The 20,782-nt window shown below is 35.4% G+C and overlaps 2 protein-coding genes across 3 annotated transcripts; one reads left to right on the forward strand and one right to left on the reverse strand.

Moving 5' to 3' along the window:
• Positions 1-7,415: 7,415 nt before the first annotated feature.
• Positions 7,416-11,455, forward strand: LOC107605204 (early nodulin-93). Its single transcript, XM_016306989.3, has 4 exons — positions 7,416-7,674; positions 8,354-8,415; positions 8,845-8,920; positions 11,056-11,455. The coding sequence occupies exons 1-4, from the start codon at positions 7,563-7,565 to the stop codon at positions 11,154-11,156; spliced, it is 351 nt and encodes a 116-aa protein (XP_016162475.1). The 5' UTR covers positions 7,416-7,562; the 3' UTR covers positions 11,157-11,455.
• Positions 11,456-11,840: 385 nt separating this feature from the next.
• LOC107605203 (haloacid dehalogenase-like hydrolase family protein) lies at positions 11,841-18,309 on the reverse strand. 2 transcript variants are annotated; one of them, XM_016306987.3, is made up of 12 exons: positions 17,795-18,309; positions 16,887-17,138; positions 16,678-16,773; positions 16,013-16,190; positions 15,793-15,876; positions 15,612-15,712; positions 15,395-15,487; positions 13,835-13,906; positions 13,488-13,607; positions 13,355-13,405; positions 12,990-13,178; positions 11,841-12,416 (listed from the first exon to the last, which is right to left on the reverse strand). In XM_016306987.3, the coding sequence occupies exons 1-12, from the start codon at positions 18,191-18,193 to the stop codon at positions 12,249-12,251; spliced, it is 1,803 nt and encodes a 600-aa protein (XP_016162473.1). In that variant the 5' UTR covers positions 18,194-18,309; the 3' UTR covers positions 11,841-12,248. The 2 variants fall into 2 exon arrangements, with proteins under 2 accessions (XP_016162473.1, XP_016162474.1); XM_016306988.3 differs by having other exon boundaries at positions 15,793-15,861; positions 17,795-18,282.
• Positions 18,310-20,782: the final 2,473 nt, after the last annotated feature.

The following is a 20,782-nucleotide window of genomic DNA, read 5'->3' on the forward strand; positions in this document are numbered from 1 at the left end:
GGAGATGACCTCGAGACCAAGAAAATAGCTGAGAGAACCAAGATCTTTCATCTCAAAGGTACGGTGAAGTGAGGCCTTGAGATCATAGATACCATCAACATCATCCCCAGTAATGATCATGTCATCAACATACAAAAGTAGAAGAACAACTCCACGTTCGCTTTTACGAATGAAGAGGGCATTCTCATGAGGGCTAGAAGTAAAACCAAGACTGCATATGGTAGTACTAAACCTGTCAAACCATTCACGAGGAGCTTGCTTAAGTCCATAAAGTGCCTTGCGAAGGAGACAAACCTTATTAGAAGGACAAGGATATCCCGGAGGTGGTTTCATATAGACTTTATTTTTCAAATCCCCATTAAGAAATGCATTCTTCATATCCATCTGACTGAGAGACCATTTTTTAACCGCAGTAATGGCAAGAAGAGCTCTAACAGACGTAAGACGAGCGACAGGAGCAAAAGTCTCTTCATAATCAATACCATACTCTTGCGTACAATCTTGAGCAACCAAGCGGGCCTTAAAACGGTCAATAGAGCCATCAGAGCGAGTCTTGATCTTGTATACCCATCTACTGCCCACAACTTCCTGATCAGAAGGAGGATCAACCAAATCCCAAGTGTGTGCTTTTTCAAGTGCCTGTATTTCTTCCTGTATTGCTTGTTGCCAATTTGGGTTTGAAGAGGCTTCTCTGAATGACTTAGGTTCATGTTGATGAAGGATAGTAGAAAAGCAATGATAATCAAGAAGATGAGGAGGTGGATTTATTACCCTAGAAGAACGAGCGGGAGGAGGAGGCATGACGGTAGGAGCAGGATCATCGTACGGTCTGGAATCATCGAGAGATGGAGAAGGCAGAAGAACAGGAGGCTGTGGAGGGTCACTCGAGATAGAATCTGGAGAATCATCACTAGGAAAAAGATCAACATTGGGGTTAGTAAACAAAGGTGACTGAGTAGTAGGAATGAACTCAAAGGATGAGAACTGAGAAAACATGTGGTGCTCCCAGAAGACAACATGACAAGATATACGAATACGTTTAGAGAGAGGATTCCAACAACGATAACCCTTTGTGTTTAGTGCCATAACCAAAGAAATAATACATACGAGCCCGAGGTTCAAGTTTACTATGTTCATGAGGCTGAAGAAGAACAAAACATACACAACCGAAAACTTGAAGAGAACTATAATCTGGGGGGTATGATAAAGACGCTCAAAGGGAGTAACATTACCAAGAATAGAAGAAGGGAGTCTATTGATAACATGAACAGCAGTAAGAACAGCTTCACCCCAAGCACGCTCAGGACACGAAAAAGAAAGGAGCATTGCACGGACGGAGTCAAGAATGTGACGGTGTTTGCGTTTAGCTCTACCATTTTGTTGAGATGTACCAGGACAAGAAAACTCAGGCAAAGTACCCTGTTCTGCAAGAAAGGCTAAGAGTTTGGAATCACAGTATTTCATAGCATTATCACGTCGAAAAACCTTAATGACCTTAAAAAACTGAGTTTTAATCATAGTAGCAAAGTTGATATAGATCTGAGGTAACTCATGGCGATTAGTCATCAAATAAACCCAAGTAAAATGGGAATAATCATCAATGAAAACGACAAAGTATCGAGCTCCGCCCATAGAGGCAGTGGGAGCGGGGCCCCAAACATCAGAGTAAATGAGATCAAAAGGAGAGCAAGCAAGAGATGAATTATTGTGAAAAGATAAAGCAGGTTGTTTGGCAGTTTGGCAAGAAATGTAATCAAAAGATTTATTTGGAACCTGACCTAAAACACCTTGAGACACAAGAGGACGCAGTTTTCCTAAGGAGGTGTGGGCAAGACGTTGATGCCAGAAGTGAAGGGTAGAGGGAGAAGAAGCAGCACATAGATTTGGTACATGAGGAATATGAAGATTCTCGAGTTCAAACAACCTTCCGACCTTACGTCCAGTCCCGATGATTTATCCCGTCCGAGGATCCTGTACACGACAACCAGAAATGGAAAAAGTGACTTCAAAACCCAGATCAACAAGTTGACCAACAGAAATAAGATTGAAATTTAATTTGGGAATATATAAAGTATCAGGAAGATTAAGAGTTGACTGTGATATAGAACCCTTGTGTGTTGCGTGCAAGAGGGAGCCATTTGCAGTATTAACAAAAGGTCCATTTGTAGTGGTAGACATGGACGAGAAAATATTACGCAGCGGAGACATGTGATTAAAGCAACCCGAGTCAAAGTACCATTTAGAATTACCTGGAGGGGTCGATAAAGCAACAGGGGTATTACCAGAAACAGAGAGAAGACGCTGAAGAAGAGATGCAATATCAGATAGAGAGACAGGAGACGAGTTGAGTGGATCAGGACGTGGTGGGCGAGTAGGACAGGCAGTAATTAAATGTCCTGAGATCTTGCAGTAATGGCAGAACAGCTGTGAACAATGGTAGCTAATATGACCTGTCTGGTGGCATGTGCAACATTCAACAGAAGGACAGTCGGGGAAGAGGTGCCCAGAATGGTTACAGTTTTGACAGAATTTACCCTTTCTGTCAGTGGCAGCAAAAACATCTGGCTTTGCCATGATAGTGGTCACAAAGATCAAAGAGAGGAGAGAAAACGGCAATTTCGGAGCAGAAAATGAGAAATCGGAGTGCAAAATCGGAAAGATCTCACCAAAAAACCTTAGGAAGGGTCCCGCTTGTCTGCCACGTCAGTGCCATGTCAGCGGAACGGTGACACATGGCAGCCCGTGAGAGGACGGAGAGGACAGGCTGGCGGTGAGGTGGCGAGCGGGTCAACCAGCTGGCCGGGTCGGGTCAATCGCGGGTGCGCAGGTCGCAGGAAAAGCTAGCGGCGTGACACGTGGGCGCTCCAGGATCGTCTGATCAGCAGCAAGATCCAACGGCTACTAAAGCATCTGGGTTGAGGAAGATTGAAGGTGGGTAGGGAGGTTCCGACGGCACGACCGGTGGCCTCAGGCGACGATTCCGGCGGCGTTGGAATCCTGACAGAGAGACGAACACAATGATGGCAGATGTGACGAACCCAAACGTCGGAAATAGAACAAAAAACCAGAGCAAAGAAGCACTGTCGGAAGAGAAAGATAAGGAGGCTATGAACAAATGTTCATTGAAAAAAAAACTTTTAAGCTCTTGATACCATGTTAGAAACAAGAGACTGAGAGAGTAATCTGAAGAGTGTATTATTCAGTGTGTTGAAAGGTACAATATACAAGGGGTATTTATAGGTGCTAAATGAATCAGAGTAATAAAGGTATAGAATCCTACAATTAATATATAGATATACTATATAAATATAGACGATACTAATTGGTCTAAATTGATGCTAATGATTCTCTAACAGTTTGCATAATATATTGAAAAGAAATACACTAAAATTAAAGAAAAACTTCTGTTGAGTTATCATTTCATCCTTTATCTTAGCTTCTACTCTTTCAATCAACATCTCCCTAATCCAGTGTTGCACCTATGGTGGTCCAAAAATTGTATCCACGGGCTTATTCTTGTGTGTGGATTCATGATATATAATCATCAGAGCAAAGATGCAGCTATCAACTGCATATTTCCTTTTCAATGTGTGCTATCTGATACCCTTGATGAGGAAGTTGAGCACATGAACCACCCCAATTCCATTCTCGTATTGTGTCCACATGAAGAATAGGCGACATGTGAATTGGAAAAATTTTGTTTATCGTTGACGGCAACAAGAAGCACTTCTGAATGTAGAAGATGAATGTCCTCTTGAATTTCAACTGATTTTCCTCCCTATCAACACTCATCTCTATCATAAAGTTTGTCAATTGCGACAAAGTCAAATCTTGGAAGTTTCTAATAACTTCCTTCTACTCCTCACTAATATTTTTATATTTAATTTTTCTTGGATAGCGTGCCCCTACAAAAGCAGTAAAAATATTTCAATGATACAGAAATAATTTGAAAAAATATCAAAATTTGATTTACAGAATAGATTACAAAATGAATTTTTATAAGATGCATTCAAGTTAAGTACATCTCATATATTTTCTTGGGTGATGTCGATTATACCGTACCGTGTGTGCAGTCTGCTATTGTACTAATCAAATGAATATGCTAATTCTTTCAAGAACTTATACGACACATTCATGGCAGGGACATGCGTCATAGCACCAAATTCTAATTCTTCAACAATTGCTTTCTTCTCATTGCTCATGTTGTGGAATATATCATGAATGGATCTTGTGGAGCATCTCAAATAATGAATTTTCTGTAAATAAATGAGAATCATATAAATAAACTATATTTATACAAAAAATGTGAACAATGAGAATCATATAAATAAATGTGAAGCTTACATTATATTTTGGTGCTTCCTTTTTGCGGTGCTCCCCCAGTAATTTTTTTAATTGTCTTTTTTTTTTTTTTGTAAGGAATAAAAAATAGAAAAGTATAGGTAGACACTGAAAATATTAAACAATGTGAACAATGGATATATTGGATGTTCAATTCACTATGTGTGTGGATCGTTATTCTAATATTAAGATTTAGGTGAGTAATTTGGAGTGTAGTATGTTTTACTTGAATTGGGTCAATTTTAGAACCCGTTATTCCTATTGTTCAAGAAAGTCATTGGTTACCTAACATAACCCATAAAAAATAAGGTTAATAGGCAACAACAGCACTAAATACACCTCAATTTAGACAAAATACACCAAAAGACAAACTAAATACACCTCTATTTCTTGATTATATCACACAATGTGAGTTCAAAAAGATATGTAACTCAATCAACATGCATAAAATGACACTAGAAGCACTACAACAAAATTTTATGGCTAGTTACAATAAATCCATGAACAAAATTCTTGAAAAATGGACAAAAACACATGTAAATCACTCAAATATGTACAAAATAATACTAAAAGTATAAGAACAATATTCTGTTGTCTAGTTATAGCAAAAAGAAGACAACAAGACCAAAGGTACCTAAATTCAGACAAAATACACCAAAAGTTATTACTAGTTGCTAAATACGAATTCAATTCAAAATATGTAAACGCTCAAACATGTACAAATATATATTCAAATCTCTCAAACAAATGTAAATATAAGTTAAACTATACGAGAAACACTGTAAGATTTTTACACCGACCTAACACAGTTATCACCAAATGAACAGTATAATGAGAAGAATAATATGTACTTTAATGTAAGAACACAAAATGAATCTACGAATTAAACAGAAATATAACTATTTAGTGTTTCGCGATCAAAATGAGAAAGACAAAAGTGAAAAAAATGGTTTCAGTGAGTGAGCAGTACCTTGAATAATCTTTCGCTTTCTGTTTCTGTGTTTCCTGGTGAAAATTCGAACGTAACTTTGAGATTTTTTTGAGTTTTTATGACGAATTTGAGAGATTTTGAGTATCGTTTAAATTTTGATCGAGGGAGAAGAAACATTTTTCATTTTAAGTTCGTGCTATATATTGATGAACAGGAGTGCGTATTTCCACACACTCTAATCTAAAGTTGATTTTTGTTGGATTTGGATCAATTTAGTTAGACTTAATTGACAAAAAAACTTGTATGTACAACGGAATTATAAAACTAAAAATGAGATCAAAATATAAATTAAGATAAAAAAATTCATTATTTAAAATTGTCCATTTATTTTATTTTAGCATTTAACATTATTTTAATTTATTGTCAAAAATAATACTTTTTTAAATTTATTTATGAAAAATTCCTTTTTCTTTACGTAGCAAGTAGGGCTCATCCTTAAACGCTCCTTGCTAAGTAGGGAGTGCTGCACACCTTGTTAGTTGGTTAAATCTGAACTCTTCATTTATTATATTTTATTTGAATAGTCTGAATTTAAAAGGGCAACCTGTTAATCAGATTAACCACCTTTTTTTTTAATTTGAATTTTTTTTGTAAGTTTTACATATTGGGCTGAAGTCCAAAAAAAAAGCATATGAATATTAATTATAACATGTCTGTACAAAAAATAAATTTTTGGGCTTTAGAATTAAAATAAATAATACATAAGAAATAAGTTAAGAATTCATACACCAAATTCAAAAAAAAAAGATATATTAGAATCTTAAAAAAATTAATATTAAATGTATAATACGTATATAATATTAAAATTTAAATAAATTTTATTTTATGTAAAAAATTATAATTTTAAATATAAATACAATGATAAAATATTTTGTATTATATAAATTTAATATATATATATATATATATATATATATATATATATATATATATATATATATCGTAAAAAGCAAACAAATATATAATAATTTTATTTTGTGCAAAAAAAAATTATAACATTAAATATGAAAACAATGATAAAAGATTTTTTTATTATATAAATTTAATTTAAAAAATATATATACTCACTTAAAAGTATAATTTGTTTTTCTTATTTACACTTTAAATAGAAATAATATTTTTATAATATACTAAAATTAAATTTTATAATTTATTGTCTAATAATAAAAAAAATTCATACCAAGATGACTATAAAATCTTTGTTAAAGTATTTACTTTTTTCATAAAAAAAATTGAACAATAAGTTGTGTAATGATGTTTTTTAGCTTTACGAGGTAAGAGGATTAACTTACAATGATTTCAAGAAGGCAATGACGGTCATCAGACCAAGCTTAAAGAAAAGCAAGTGGAAAGAGCTGGAGTGCTGGAATGAAGAGTTTGGCTCTAATTGAACTTGCTTTTAACTCATCCTCTGGTGCATCATCATGTATGAATGTGCATATAAACCTCTGTTTACTTTAACCGAATCAAATATGACAAGGATATCAATTATCATGGTTGGTAGCTAAAATCATGATCAAATTAGGATGCTGCTAATTTATAAATGGCAACCCTAAAATGGAATAGATACCATTATTATTTCAAGCTTCATTTGTACATTTATACAATTTGTACATCTTTCTAAGGACAATAAATTTAATTTTTAGGACTCCAAGGTTGCCCATTCGAGCATATGAACTTTGAAACGATTATAGTTGATTTTATTGTAAACGAAGCCAAATTATATTAAGCGTGTTTTCTTTTGACAATAAACAATTTTAATACTCGTTGATTTTTTATCTTTAGCATGTGCCTTTTTTTTCATTCTTTTTTTGAGAAGTAAGTGTCCATTTAACAAAATTGATCATAAATATTTATTTATGTTACAAGATAAAGGAAGAAATTTACATGCAATATGTCTTTACATAAAATTAATATTTAAAAACGATTAAATAATTTAATAAATCTAACTAAATAATAATCTAATAATTTTCAACCCTCAATGAACATGAGCCTTCACCTGAATTAAAATTAAAATTTAAGAATGATTAGATTCCATTCAAGAAAATAATAATGAGATACTTCAAAATAATAACGCTTTGCCAGCCTAAGTTGTAAAGCTGTAATTCAATTTTGCTTTGTCGACCGTTGGCGGCGAGTGGCGAGCCACCACCTATAAAATAATAAGGCTTCTTACATTCAAAGAATCGAAGGAATCCTTCCTTATTGCTTCAAAATTCAAATAATAACAATGGGAATTCCGTCTGAACTGCGAGACATGTGGGTGTCCCGCAGAGAATCCTTCCTTATTGCTTCTCCCGCCGAAGAAAGGAAGATTGTTAGGACTAAGAAATGCACCCATGGTATGATTTCTCTTTTCTTTTCTTTATTATGTTGTTAGTAAACTGGATGCTTGAAAATCATGTAAAGTAGTTACTTTAGTTTTTGAAGATCTTGAGGGGGGCAAAAAATTGCTATTGCGTACTCAGATCAAATTTATGGCATCTTTGTTGATTATGTGATAAATTGTATTTGTGTTGAATCCAGATGTGTCTCTACCACTATGCCAACACCCTTGTTGGTTGTCACTGGTGATTTTGAAATTTGTTAATTTAATTATTTTATTTTATTATGGGGTAAGAACTTTTGTCCCTTCATTTCTTCTCTGGAAAAAATGCTTTCTGGTTATTGTATAGTCTACTTAGTTCTTTGTTAAAAAATTTCCAAACATAGCAGAGTAGGGGATGGCTATCTTTGATGCACAATGCATTAATAGTTAAAATGCAGGCTGGGTTTTGCTTGGTGAAATTGTTATGCACTAGTTGCAAACTTTCTTTTGATTGAAAAAAAATTAGTAAAATAACTGTTAAACTTGATCGGAGGTACTTCAGGTAATTGATGTTTGCTTTGCCATACAACAAAAGAAATCTACGCAGCATCCGTTGTCTTTGGGGCTTTTATCAACATAGTAACATTTTTATGATATCTTTCTAAATGTTGGTAGGGGCAATCGGAATTTGATAACAATTTTCTGATATGCAGAGGGTGTAATTGCTGGATTCAAAGCAGCTTCCGTTGCATGTGTTGCCAGTGCCGTGCCTACAGTATGTAATTTCATTTTGTTCAGGACTTGCTGATAAAGTTACTATCCTACATCTTTCTTTTTAATAATAAAGAAAACTTTTCAGTTAAAACAATACTTTTTCTTTTGATAAAAGCCTTGTATTTCTCTAGTTTGTAGGCATTTATGTTTGATTGCTTTCATGAATTTGTGGAAAAGAAACATGTTCTAATGTCTATATAGTGCTCTCTCCACCATTTAATACCCCACTAGTTGGCATTTGTTAATGTGTTCCATGACACCATGACTTAAAGGTCTTTATTGGTTTTCCTACCCTTACTGAGTGCATTGGCCTCGGCATGAATTGTGGTATCAGCCACTCAATGATAGGGGTTTATTCCACTAATTTACGAATGATAGGTTAGCCTACTAAAGTTTCTTTTGATTTAATGTTGCATTTTTCAAATTGCAGCTGGCTGCAGTTCGCATGGTTCCATGGGCAAAGGCAAACCTCAATTATGTTGCGCAGGCACTTATCATATCTGCTGGTAGGTTCTCAACTCTCAAGTTACATTTAAAGTTAAAGCTTATGTAGGAACTTCTGTCGTGGAATATTAAGGGAGACATTTTATTATGTTTTGTACTAACGGAAAAGCTTTTCATTCTTCCTGCATGGTTATGTGTAACTGATTATTTTATCGTTAACTTATATATTTTGATATTCTTTTGTCGAAATTTAACCTTAAAATTAATTGGCTGAAAGTAGTCTGTCAAGGGGTTGAATGTTGATGGTCAAATTTTGGTCACCTAGGTGCCTATGCTATGTTGTCTTGTTAATTTCTTCAATAGTCTCCAAATCCAATTGATTTGGATGTTCCTTTCGAAGATGATTGTTAGCTTTTCCCTTTCGGAATTCAATGGTCTGCTAAATTCTTAGCATTGTAGTTGGAAGGATCCTCTATTTTCAATTGGGAGGTTGGACTTTTCTTTTGTCTTGGCTTTCTAGCATTCCTTATCTGTTCTACCTCTTTTTTTGTATTTCGGTCGTTGTTGCCCAAGATATTGAAAGAAATATGCAGAACGTTGGACTACTGAGTACTGACTATCCTTATAAGTAACATGACATGCTCAAAACTGCAGATTTGTAATTGCTTCCTCCGCTGATCTGTTTTGTTTTGTTTGGATTTGTGATTCATCTATTTCTATATTTCTGGATTATATTGTCCTAAGGTCTTCCATTAGTTTCTCCATAGTTCTTGTTAACTCCAGACGTTTTTGCTTTTGTAAACATGACAAGGTTCTGTATCAATGCGTTAGGATCCTAGATATTGATATTGATGCTAAGAATGTCATATCTCATTTTTTGCCAATCCCCTAATAATGTTAACTCCATGTGTGTGTGAGAGAGAGAGAGAGAAAGAGGAATTTTAAAAAATGGAGAGTTTTAGAGGGGTTAACTTCACAGGCTGATTCTCTTTGCCTTGGTTCTGTTTTTCATCAATACACGACATTGTTATTCTCTTTTACTACTCCATGGCCAGGGTTATTATACAATGCTCATTGTTTAGAAAGAAACTTTAGCCAGTCAATGTGTTATCTATAACATAAAAACATTCCGTGAACCATACTCACTTTTAAAATTCAGATAACACTGCTCTTTTCAAAATTAAAAGTAGAAGGTAGAGAGCAGATCTTCTACATATTTGACTAACCCACCAAAAATACCCATGAAAGATCAATTCGCTGACAAGAGTAACCATAGAAGATCATAACAACCCAGATGTCCACAATTGTTGAGTTCCGTTTGTCAAATGTGACCAAGCGTTAGAAGAGTTTGTTAACATGTTAAAACATATCCACGCCCATTCCAATGTGGCAAGAGGATTTTCTTAGGTGGAATATTTTATTTTTTTCATGGAAATTGTATTTATTTACTTAATTAAAAGGAAATTCCTTACTCCTTCAAATTTCAATTAAACAAAGAATAGGAAGTGTCACCTCCCCTATTGAGCACGAATCTCAACCATGCACTAATAGAGGAGCTTTTGTTCTTCTTCTTTAGCTTAACCTTACGCTTGTCTAACTGTCAAACTCATAACTAACGTTCCATACCTTTCAAAAGGGGAAGCAGATGAACCATCTTTTAGGGTTGGCAACTGTCGAAGATTCCAACAACACAGCATACTCACCACAGTGACATCTTCCATCCAGAATTTTCTCCTTGTTCATCTTTGAAGTTGAAGCTCCTGAAAAGCTGCAACTTTTGCTTGTGGTTATTTTTCTCCTTGACATTGCTAAAATTCTTCCAACTATATTAGCGTGAGTAGCTGGGAATGATGGATGGCTGTGTCGGGAACGGTTTCACTTTGTGAACATTGGGCTCCAACAAAGAGCGAAGAATTAGGGTTCATATTGTTCCCAATTAGTACTAAATACACGTCAGCTAGCAATACATGCCAATGTGAAAGAAAACTGCCCACGTAAAGTACTTTGGTTAGTTTTGTAACGGGATTAAACTTATGTGGGTATGTCATGGGTTATGATCTTCTATGGTTATCCTTGTCAGCGAATCAATCTTTCATGCGTACTTTTGATGGTTTAGTCACTTTTTTTTATTTAGTTTGATTCTGTGATTGAATAAATTTGAAGTTTGACATTTGTCTCTGGTGTGGTTGGCGAACAGCCTCCATTGCGGCATACTTCATCACCGCTGACAAAACTATCTTGGAATGTGCGAGACGAAATGCTCAGCTTGAAGATTCGTTAAGAAACACCAGACAATGACAATGCTACTTGCGATAAAGGATGAGCAGGCCTACTGCGAAGTTTCGAATCTACTGCTGTGCTTCTAATGTGTTGGAAGTTATATTTCTCAAATAAAGTTTAATGTATTGTGCAATAGACTGAATAGAGTAGTATAGCGGAATTGCATCTCCCTTTGTTTGGCTTCAGAAACATACAATTTTTAAGAACGTAGAGTTGGTGACTCATTTTGGTGGTAGCTTTGGTTGCCATTTCTACTCGGAAAAATGTTGTATTGTGTCTTACATGAAGAAAAATTCTTATTTCCTGTGTGGTATGAATCAATTTCTTATTGATATATGAAATAATGCCTCTTTCATTATTCCTACAACCATTATGGTGTATAATTTACCAGGAAACTATCGTATCGCCTTGGTATCTAAAGAAACTTTGTTAGCGATGCATGTTTGTATCTCTATATATTTCCTAATTTTAGTGTAGTGAGTGCATGTGAGTTAAAGAATTAATTAATTGATTCTAGTGTAGTTGAGCTTTTCAATGCAATGCATTTCTTAGGAGAAAAAATTTTAAAATTTCTATTAGTGGTAATCTTAACCGATTTCCTAATAATACTTGTTAGCAAAAACCTTAAATTAACAGGGATTTCAGTATCAATGAACAATCGCAATTATAAACTTAGAAAGATAAATTAAATAGATACATTGATTGTGGCTAAACTTTTGATAATGGGTACATTCATAAAATTTGACAATAGTCTATATTGCCCTTAGGGCCTTTCACTACAAATTTCAACAATCCACCTAAATTATTTATCATGCCAAATGCATATAGCCCTAAACAAAACTCATCAATCTGCTACAATTACAGCATGTGATTCCTTTCTTTAATAGATATTGTGAAAGAGAAAGCACAATTGACATGACATGCCTCTTGAGGCATAAAACCTTTGTTATACTCAAAGGAATGAATAGTTATAAAAATTCTTCCAATGATTAATACAAATAAAATGGTACAATTTCTTCATCTCTAACCTTTTCCTTTTAATTGGTGTTTATGTTGTAGACTCTTCTATTCTAGTATTGGTATAAAATGCCTAATATAGTTTCCAGCATCTCAGAATGCATACCGGTAGATAGCGTCTGCTACCCCATCTTCATCATTGCTGCAACCAATTATGTTGGCCACAGCTTTCGTCTTCTCTGCTCCATTGCTGAGTGCAATGCCTACAGAAGCTAACTCGAGCATCTCGACATCATTTTCTCCATCACCAATAGCCATTATCTACATTTGTATGATTTGGAGTTCAGAAAAGCTAAGATGGAGGTCAATATTGCCACATTGTAATCTATTAGAATTTAGAAATATAATAGTATTGACACCTCAAATCAGCAGTTGTACTATTTTGCCCCAAAAGGTATTAAACTCAATTTTTACGACAATTTTATGAGTAATCTTCTAGAGAACTATTGACTCCATGAGCATGATTCAAGTTCGCCAAAATTGTTCGACTTTAAGGAAAGTCGAGTTTGACTACATTGATTGCCATGTTTACCAAACAGAGAAGTTAATAACTTCATAGTTTAGGGGGCTCCATACATGATACTTTATGTCCATAACGATGTTATGACTATCTTCTCTCCAAAGCACAATAAACTAAAAAAAATAAACGACAGTTATATGCAGCAGCATGTGCAGTGTGCAGAAATAAGTTTGATTAGCAAAACTGTAAGCATTGTCATTCAGCTGCCTATACTATATTAGTTCTGGACTTCTGATAGTATCACTAATATCATATGTCTTTGTCTCTCCTAAACAATGACAAGAATACTTTTGACATATAGATATTTGTGGTACCTCCTTAGGAGTCACCCCAAGATGATCTAGCAACATTTTCACCCCATTCCCTTTGCATGTTCCCAATGGAACAATCTCCAGCATATCTGGCACAGCTTGAACAACAGTTGCACGATCTTTTGTTGCCTCTGACCAGTATGGCCGTATAGTACTAGCCACACTCTTCGCAGTGTCTAAGAAAATCATTTTCTGCAGAAACAAAAATAAGCTTTAGCAACGTACAAATGCATCTGCACGCTTCCATGCATGTGTGCTTGTGTGTGTCTGCAGGTGTATTAATGAATTGCAAACTTTTCTATTCAGAATCCATGCACATGGTGATCAGACACTGAAACAAGGGAGTAGGGATGTATCCTAGTGGATACCTGTATGTCAGCGGAAGCCAGAAGATGTTCGATGGAAGGCATGATCTCAGCCTGCAAAGATTTTTTGCCTAAGACACAAAGTGATGGGAACATTTAATGAAAGGGATCATACAGGATTCTGAAAATGAGGTACCTTTGGTTCATGGTATGTTGTATGCAGTGAATCAACAAGTGGGTCATGAAAAAGGGTGAGGCAGCGGCCTTCACAGAATGCAATAAGTGGAATCTTATTCTCCAATGAGTAAATACATGCCTGCAAGATAAAGGGGCCAATTATTTCATGCATACAACACCAAGAATTTTCCAGCAACGCAAATAAATATTTTAACTAAATTTTAGATTTGAAACTTGAAGCCATCAACTATCAAAAATCTTAAGTATCTTCAGGGTCCTAGAATAACATACATATGTAACATGCTTGATGTGGGTAACAAAAATACACATTCAAGTGGAAGATAAAAAGGAGAACTAATAAATTACCTCTCGACAAACGCTCAGATCTAAGTTGCTCCTAAATATTTCCTTCCCTTGTCTACCATAAACAAGCAACCCCTGGAATCATTGGTGCAAGGAATTTTAAGGAACAAAATATGCCCACAATTCAAGACAAACTACAATCTAAAATAAAGAAACTATGGAAGAATGAAAACCACATACAAACTAAAATTCAAACATTTCATACCGTTTGTCAGTTATTCAACTAAATATGAGGTTAAATTAATCAAATAATTGATTTGCATATTATATAGTTAACTACATAACCTTGTAGTTCCTGTCATGCTTGTAACACCTATAATAGAAGAAGAAAAAAATAACCAATGATACACATTCGATGGCTGAAACTTTTTCTCCACCAGATGCAGTGCATTATCATGACCTTATGGGCTTTGTTAACATGTTCACCACTAGGTCGGTGAAAACAAAGGGAATAGAATGAAAAGGGAAGGAAAGTGGACAGATTCCCACATTAAGATCTTTTTTCTTTTTCAGAAAATATAGATGGAATGGAATTGAAGGGGCCAAAATAGATTCTTTCTCATGTTATATATCAATTCTTTATGAATACTTTATTTATAAAACTCACTAGTTTATCTCTATGACTACACCTAAAATTGAATAACATTTAGGAGACCATAATTCTTGCACCTCTAATAACTAACATTTGGGAGAGAAGCCCTGAGTAGGGTTAGGTGCATTGCGTCTACTTGGTGAAAGGTGCATTTTTTGAGGTGTATATCTATCAAAGATGTTGAGATTGGAAAGTATTTCTCTTTGGATGGTTTTTATTTTTCTAATCCTAATCTTTTGTATCAAGAATCTTTGGTCCACCATGCTTGCTGTAATATCCTCCTTGTTGATATAATATCTCTTTTATCGGGGAAAAAAAAAGGGAATAAGAATACTATGTCATACAAGGGTAACAAAGAGGGTAAAGAAAATAGAAAAATAAAATAAAAAAAATGAGTGGAGTCTAACTCAACCACAGAATCCAGTCCATTAAAAAGGGGTTTTCTAAGTACTTATAAAGGCAGCCATCACTCTAGCCAATCAGAACATCTGTGTCTCTACTGTTCTCATGCCTAACAATGAACTTTGTGAAATTTGTAAAAGTATACATTTAATGGTGGCCAAATATAATGTGTAGCATAGTCTTTTATACTATCTCGGAGTTGAGTGAGACTTAAAACGAAACTAAACTAAACCCAAAAGTTACCTCTATGGAATAGGGCTGTCCATAGAAATTGACTGCAATGGAGTGACGATTTCTCTCTTATCCATCCTTGAATATCAAGTAAGAGTGAATTATCATAACTATATACAGTTTCCACCAAAAAACATAAATAGGTAACTAGATACAGTAATAATATGCAGTAAACTTTGTCGGATTATTTTATGGCAGCTTCTACATGCCTCTACTCCTGTATACAAAATTCTTACACACACACGAGTTCAAAATACTGAATCATGCTTTCAACCACACATATGGACTTCCTTCCCAAACCAAGCAATATAATTATCAAAAGGGGATATAGAAGTAACCTGTAAGAAAACCCCAGGAGAAAATTCTGAAACAATCCCATCTTTTCCAGCTAAATCCACCATCTTAAAAACATCTATCACAGCTGGACGAGCCTATTTACCAAATGTCCCGAAATAATGATGAGAAGATTATTAAACCATCTCCATAACATCTATATTAGAAAGTAAATCATTCTAACACAATACCCTAAGAAACCATTGATCAATTTCATCTTACTTTTCCAGTAGCTATCACAATTTTCACACCCCTTGAAGTGGCCTCTCTCAAGGCCTGGGCAGTTGCAGGACTGATTTGACTTTTGCTGTTAAGCAGTGTTCCTTAATGTGAAATAGGAATGTATTAAAGCTAAGAAAAATGATGAGAAATATCAAATAAGTATGTTTGCTTATGATCTTACCATCCATATCGCAGAAGATATAGCTGAACTTTGGTTTGTAAAATCTAAGACTGCCATCTTTCTTCCTGTCTTTTGACAGTTGATCTGTAAGATTATTTCCCCACATACTTTTATATATGCAAATGACACTTATTTGGATTAGAGGGAAGCATATAAAACAAATAAATAAATAAATAGAAGTTGAGAAATGCTGAAAGTACTACTAAGATAGTACAATTACCATCAGAACTGTGATGGTGGGAAGTTGAATTTATTTCAGCTTCATGTGTGCTCTTTATTAGCCCTTTTCCTTTCCATCCAAGACTCTTTAAAAGAAGCTCCTCCTCTTTCTCCATTTCTACTTCAGCCTCTTCACTTAATTCATGATCAAATCCCAAAAGATGTAACAAGCCATGAACCTGAAAAGTTATTTAATCACTATTCTCAAGTCACTGTTCAGCATATACACATCATACCAGCTTATTTAATTTCCTTTTTTTCCCTTTCAATTTCACTAAAAAATAAAAATGTAGACATCATGTTTGTCTTTTCCATTTTGATTTGATATGAAACTGAGCTGCCATTTCTGAAAATACTGAAAACCACAAATTCTCAGTTTTAGCATCTTACTTTTGACTGTTGCCATCTTTTAAATTCCAACCAAATCTCAAATGTTTTTTTTCCCCATGCTTTTTATTTATACCGATTTCCTTCTCGGTGTACAGCTAAAATAGTAGAACCCAGTTGTTGAAGAACACTGGGAACTTGGTCATGATTTTTTCTTGCTTGAATTTAAGACCAGGGAGGGTATGAATTAAATGAAAAAACATGGCAGAAACACAAATGGAAGAAAATTAAATGAGATATTTTTCATGAAACCAAGTAATATCATCAAACCAAACCAACCATGAGGATACGGATCTCATCAACAAGAGTGTGCCCTCTTTCCTCTGCTTGTCTTGCAGCTGTCTCAACAGAAATTACAATATCACCCAACATTAGCTGCAAATATCACAATTATCAAGCACTTAGCATTCCGGGTAAGTTGTACAACTTTTATTAATTGGCATCAACACTGTCACTATTTGTAATCAGCTAGAGAATGCAGTTCTTACAATTGGCAGCTTAAGACCAGGAATATGTTGTGACATTGATAGAACATCAGTAGCACGATCCTCATCTCTCCATTCCTTATTAAGTTTTCGAATAAACTCATCATTGCAAAGAAGCAATGATAATTCTACGCTTTCAAACCCACCAACATCATCTATAGCAGCATCTCTAGTTTTATACCGTGAATCTTTCAAACCATCAAATGCAAGCTTCATTGCCATTGGAGCATTCAGACGAAGCAGTTCCGCAATGCTCTGCACTCAGATAAAACATTTGCACAGGATTTCAATCAACCACAGAAATAACTAACCTACTTCAAGGCATCACATTATTAATTTTTTTCTTGTTTTTATATTTTTTCATGTCAATACTCTCTGCTCAACATCATACAATCTCCTTATTTCTTGGGATTGCAAAAGTAGAGTGCAACAATTTAGCTCATCAAAATAGAAACCCAAAAACTTACATGTACCAGTCAATTAGTAGGTAACTTTCAGCAAGTGAAATTGTAATTCATAAGAGACATGCAAATAGTTTTTATTTAGAGTTTGATTTCTATGCTATGTCAATTTAAAATTCTCTTCCATTGTCGTCCAATCAATGATGTTACTGAGACAAAAGCAGTAAAGTTTCCACAGCTAGCTATCTTAAAATTAAACCACTCTTATCTATGCTAACAACACTTGAATGGAGGTCAGTGTGCAAAGAAATTAAACTCATTTTCCTCATTTTTTTTTTCTTCAAGACACTGCCACTAAGAGTGTGTTTGATTCGAGCCAAAATATCACTTTTTTAAACAGAAAAGTAATTTTTCAATTCACAAAATTACATTTCCTTTTCAAACTCCAAAGCAATAGCACCCTAAATAAATAAATTTTCTGAAAAACATAAAAATTGGAGTATTCAGTACCAAGACTTCAGGATCATCAGGCAAATCTTCTTCGATGCAAATATCAACGCAGAGTTCTAACTCCTTTGGTTTCGCTTTCGCCTTCGGCGCTCGCCTCCTCAGCTTCCGATACTCCCTCTGCCCCGCGCGTACCGCGCCAACCAATCCCAACCGCTTCTTCTTGGCTTCGTTTCTTTCGCACAGAGCGTGGAACCCACGAGCGAAGAGCGAAGAGCATTTCGAAGGCAGAGAAAGGGAAGAACGGCGAGAGTTAGATGGAGTAGCGAAACGGGAATAATGCAAAGAGGAAGAAGAGGTATAATGGCATTGGGTGGAGCACGTGATGGCACGTGGCATGATTCTTTGTAGATGAGATTGAGAGTGAGGGCGGAGAAGGAGTTGAGAGAAGCGGGGAAGCATGTCATGAACAAGGTATGGTTCGGAGGTAACGTTGAGTACGTGACACTCACCCCGGACACCAATATCCTATCGATGACCTTGAGGGTACCTAGAGGAATTCAGAACAAGTTTGGGGCGGGATTGTAAATATAAGCGTTTTGCATAAAACCCTAATGTACTCAGATTTTTTATTTTAATAAATAAATTAATTATAATAATTATTGAAATAAATAATTTAAAAAATATTTATCGAAGTAAATATTCCTCTCTTGCAGATAATTTTGCATGTATAAGACGGATAGACACAAAATGTATATATCTCGTTTATAGTGTAAACGAGATATATGTATTTTTTTTTTAATTTTGAAAATAATAAAAAAATATTAACATTATCAATAATCCAACTAGTAGTAGTACATAAAAAAGTTGGTAGAAGAGATTAAAATAGATATATTTAATCAATTAGTACTCAAAAAGGTTGATGGGATAGTGGAAAGAAAATTGAAATGCTTATCTCTCACGTTATCTGTCACTTTCAATTTTCTTTTTACTATCCCATCAATCTCTCTTAACAATTAGTAAATTATTTTTATTTTTTAAATTTAAATCAATTCAATTGAATTATAATTTAATTTAAAAATTTTTAAAATTGATATGTTTGATGATTTGATCAATTAATACTGAAAAATAATACATAATAAATTTTAGTTGTTAAAAACTCATATATGTTGTTAGGAGAGAGCGGGAACGAGTGTTTGAGGGCGAAACACAGTGAGGATGACGGCCATGCCGTCGGAAGAGATAAGGGGGAGAGTGTGGGTGGGGTGCATCCTACAAAGATCTCCTTTAGAGATAAAGTCATTGGTCCAGAGAAATCGAAAGCGTTTACACTTGCAGGATCTCTATCTGGGGATAGTATAGCCCACGGTGGTGGGTAAGCAGGGCGATTCCCAACCTCCGTGTGTAAACTTCACTGAAGAAGCCAAGCTTTGTTTGGCAGAGCCTTATCGAGAAGCTTTAGTGATCAAGGTTCTTGATAAAAATTATAGTTACACAGCTCTTTCACACAAGTTTCGGATGGTTTGGCGCATCAAAGGTGGCTTTGATCTGCTTGATGTGGGATTTGGGTACTTCATGGTAAAATTCGATGCATGTGAAGATCGTGAGAAGGTCATGCTTGGTGGCCCGTGGTTGATTGAGGGGCACTATGTTACTGTAAAACCGTGGGATATAGATTTTCGGCTTCGGGTCTACGCTTGTATGGGTTCGGATTTCGGGGCTCCCAATCTGGTGCTATCAGGAACAGGTCATGATGCGCATTGCTTCTGCAATAGGAGTTCCCATCAAAGTGGACTTAGCCACTAAGTTGACTGAGAGAGGACGATATGCCCGAGTATGTGTTCAAATAAATTTAGGACTGCCAGTGATCAAACATATCATTGTGGAAGGCGTAACTCATGTAGTGGAGTATGAAAGTTTAAATTTAATTTGTAACTCTTGTGCACGTTATGGTCACGATATGGCACAGTGCTTAGGTAGAGACTTTAGAGAAGGAAAGAGTGCTGATTCCGATGCCACCAAGCCACGGGACGGTACAAAGGCAGTGCCACATTCTGAGACCAAAATTCACAATTCAAATGAAGTAGAACCTAATGTGGTAGGTGGCGTTACTGGCGAGAATCCTGCATCGAATTTGCAAGAGGATTTGGAGGCTAATAATTTGGAAGAAAATAATGTTGAGGAGGCTTGCATGCATGATGAACCAGGCTGTAGGGGTGTGCATGGGCCGGGTGAAACCGGGTTTGATGTGACCCAGACCCGATCCGAAATATATATCGGGCCTATTTGTTAGACCCGAACCCGACCCTAGACCCGATGAAACCTATACACTTTCGGGCCACGATTATACCGGGTAAAAATCGGGTGAAAACCGGGCCGTTAACATTATATTACCTTGATACATTCTTGTAAGTTAGCATGTAAAATATCCAAATTTCCAAGACTCCAACCATTATTTGACATGGTAAAATTCACTTAGAAAAATATAATAAGAAGTAACTCTTCTCTAAAATTAAAGTATAACCATAATCAATACTAATATTGTCTAATAATACCAAATATTTAAATCAATACAAATAATACAAAATTATGCATTAGTCTAAAGTCTTATGCATTTTAAACATAAAACATTAACTTATAGTCTTATATATAATGACTAATAACACAAAATATTAAGGTTTACAATACTTAAATTTCACATAATAATAGCCATCATCCATCACTAATAACACAAAATATTAATTGTGTATGATGACCGGGCCACCGGGCCGATTTCGGGTGACCCGAGCTATGGCCCGGACCCGACCCGAAATAATGACTGGGTCTACTTTTGAGACCCATACCCGGCCCTAGACCCGATGAAATCACATCAAATTAGCCCCTAAAGTGTTCGGGACCGGGCCAGGTCTTCGGGCCGGGCCGGGCCATGCACACCCCTACCAGGCTGGGAGCAAGTTGTGAGGAAAGGTAAAATCAAGCTGGGTCAGAAGTAATCTAATAAGGTCCAAAGAGGCATTCAATCAAGAACCAATTCGGGTAGAGTAATCAGGC

The sequence above is a fragment of the Arachis ipaensis genome, chromosome B6, assembly GCF_059453495.1.
Source record: "Arachis ipaensis isolate K30076 ecotype BB chromosome B6, ASM5945349v1, whole genome shotgun sequence".
NCBI lineage: Eukaryota > Viridiplantae > Streptophyta > Magnoliopsida > Fabales > Fabaceae > Arachis > Arachis ipaensis.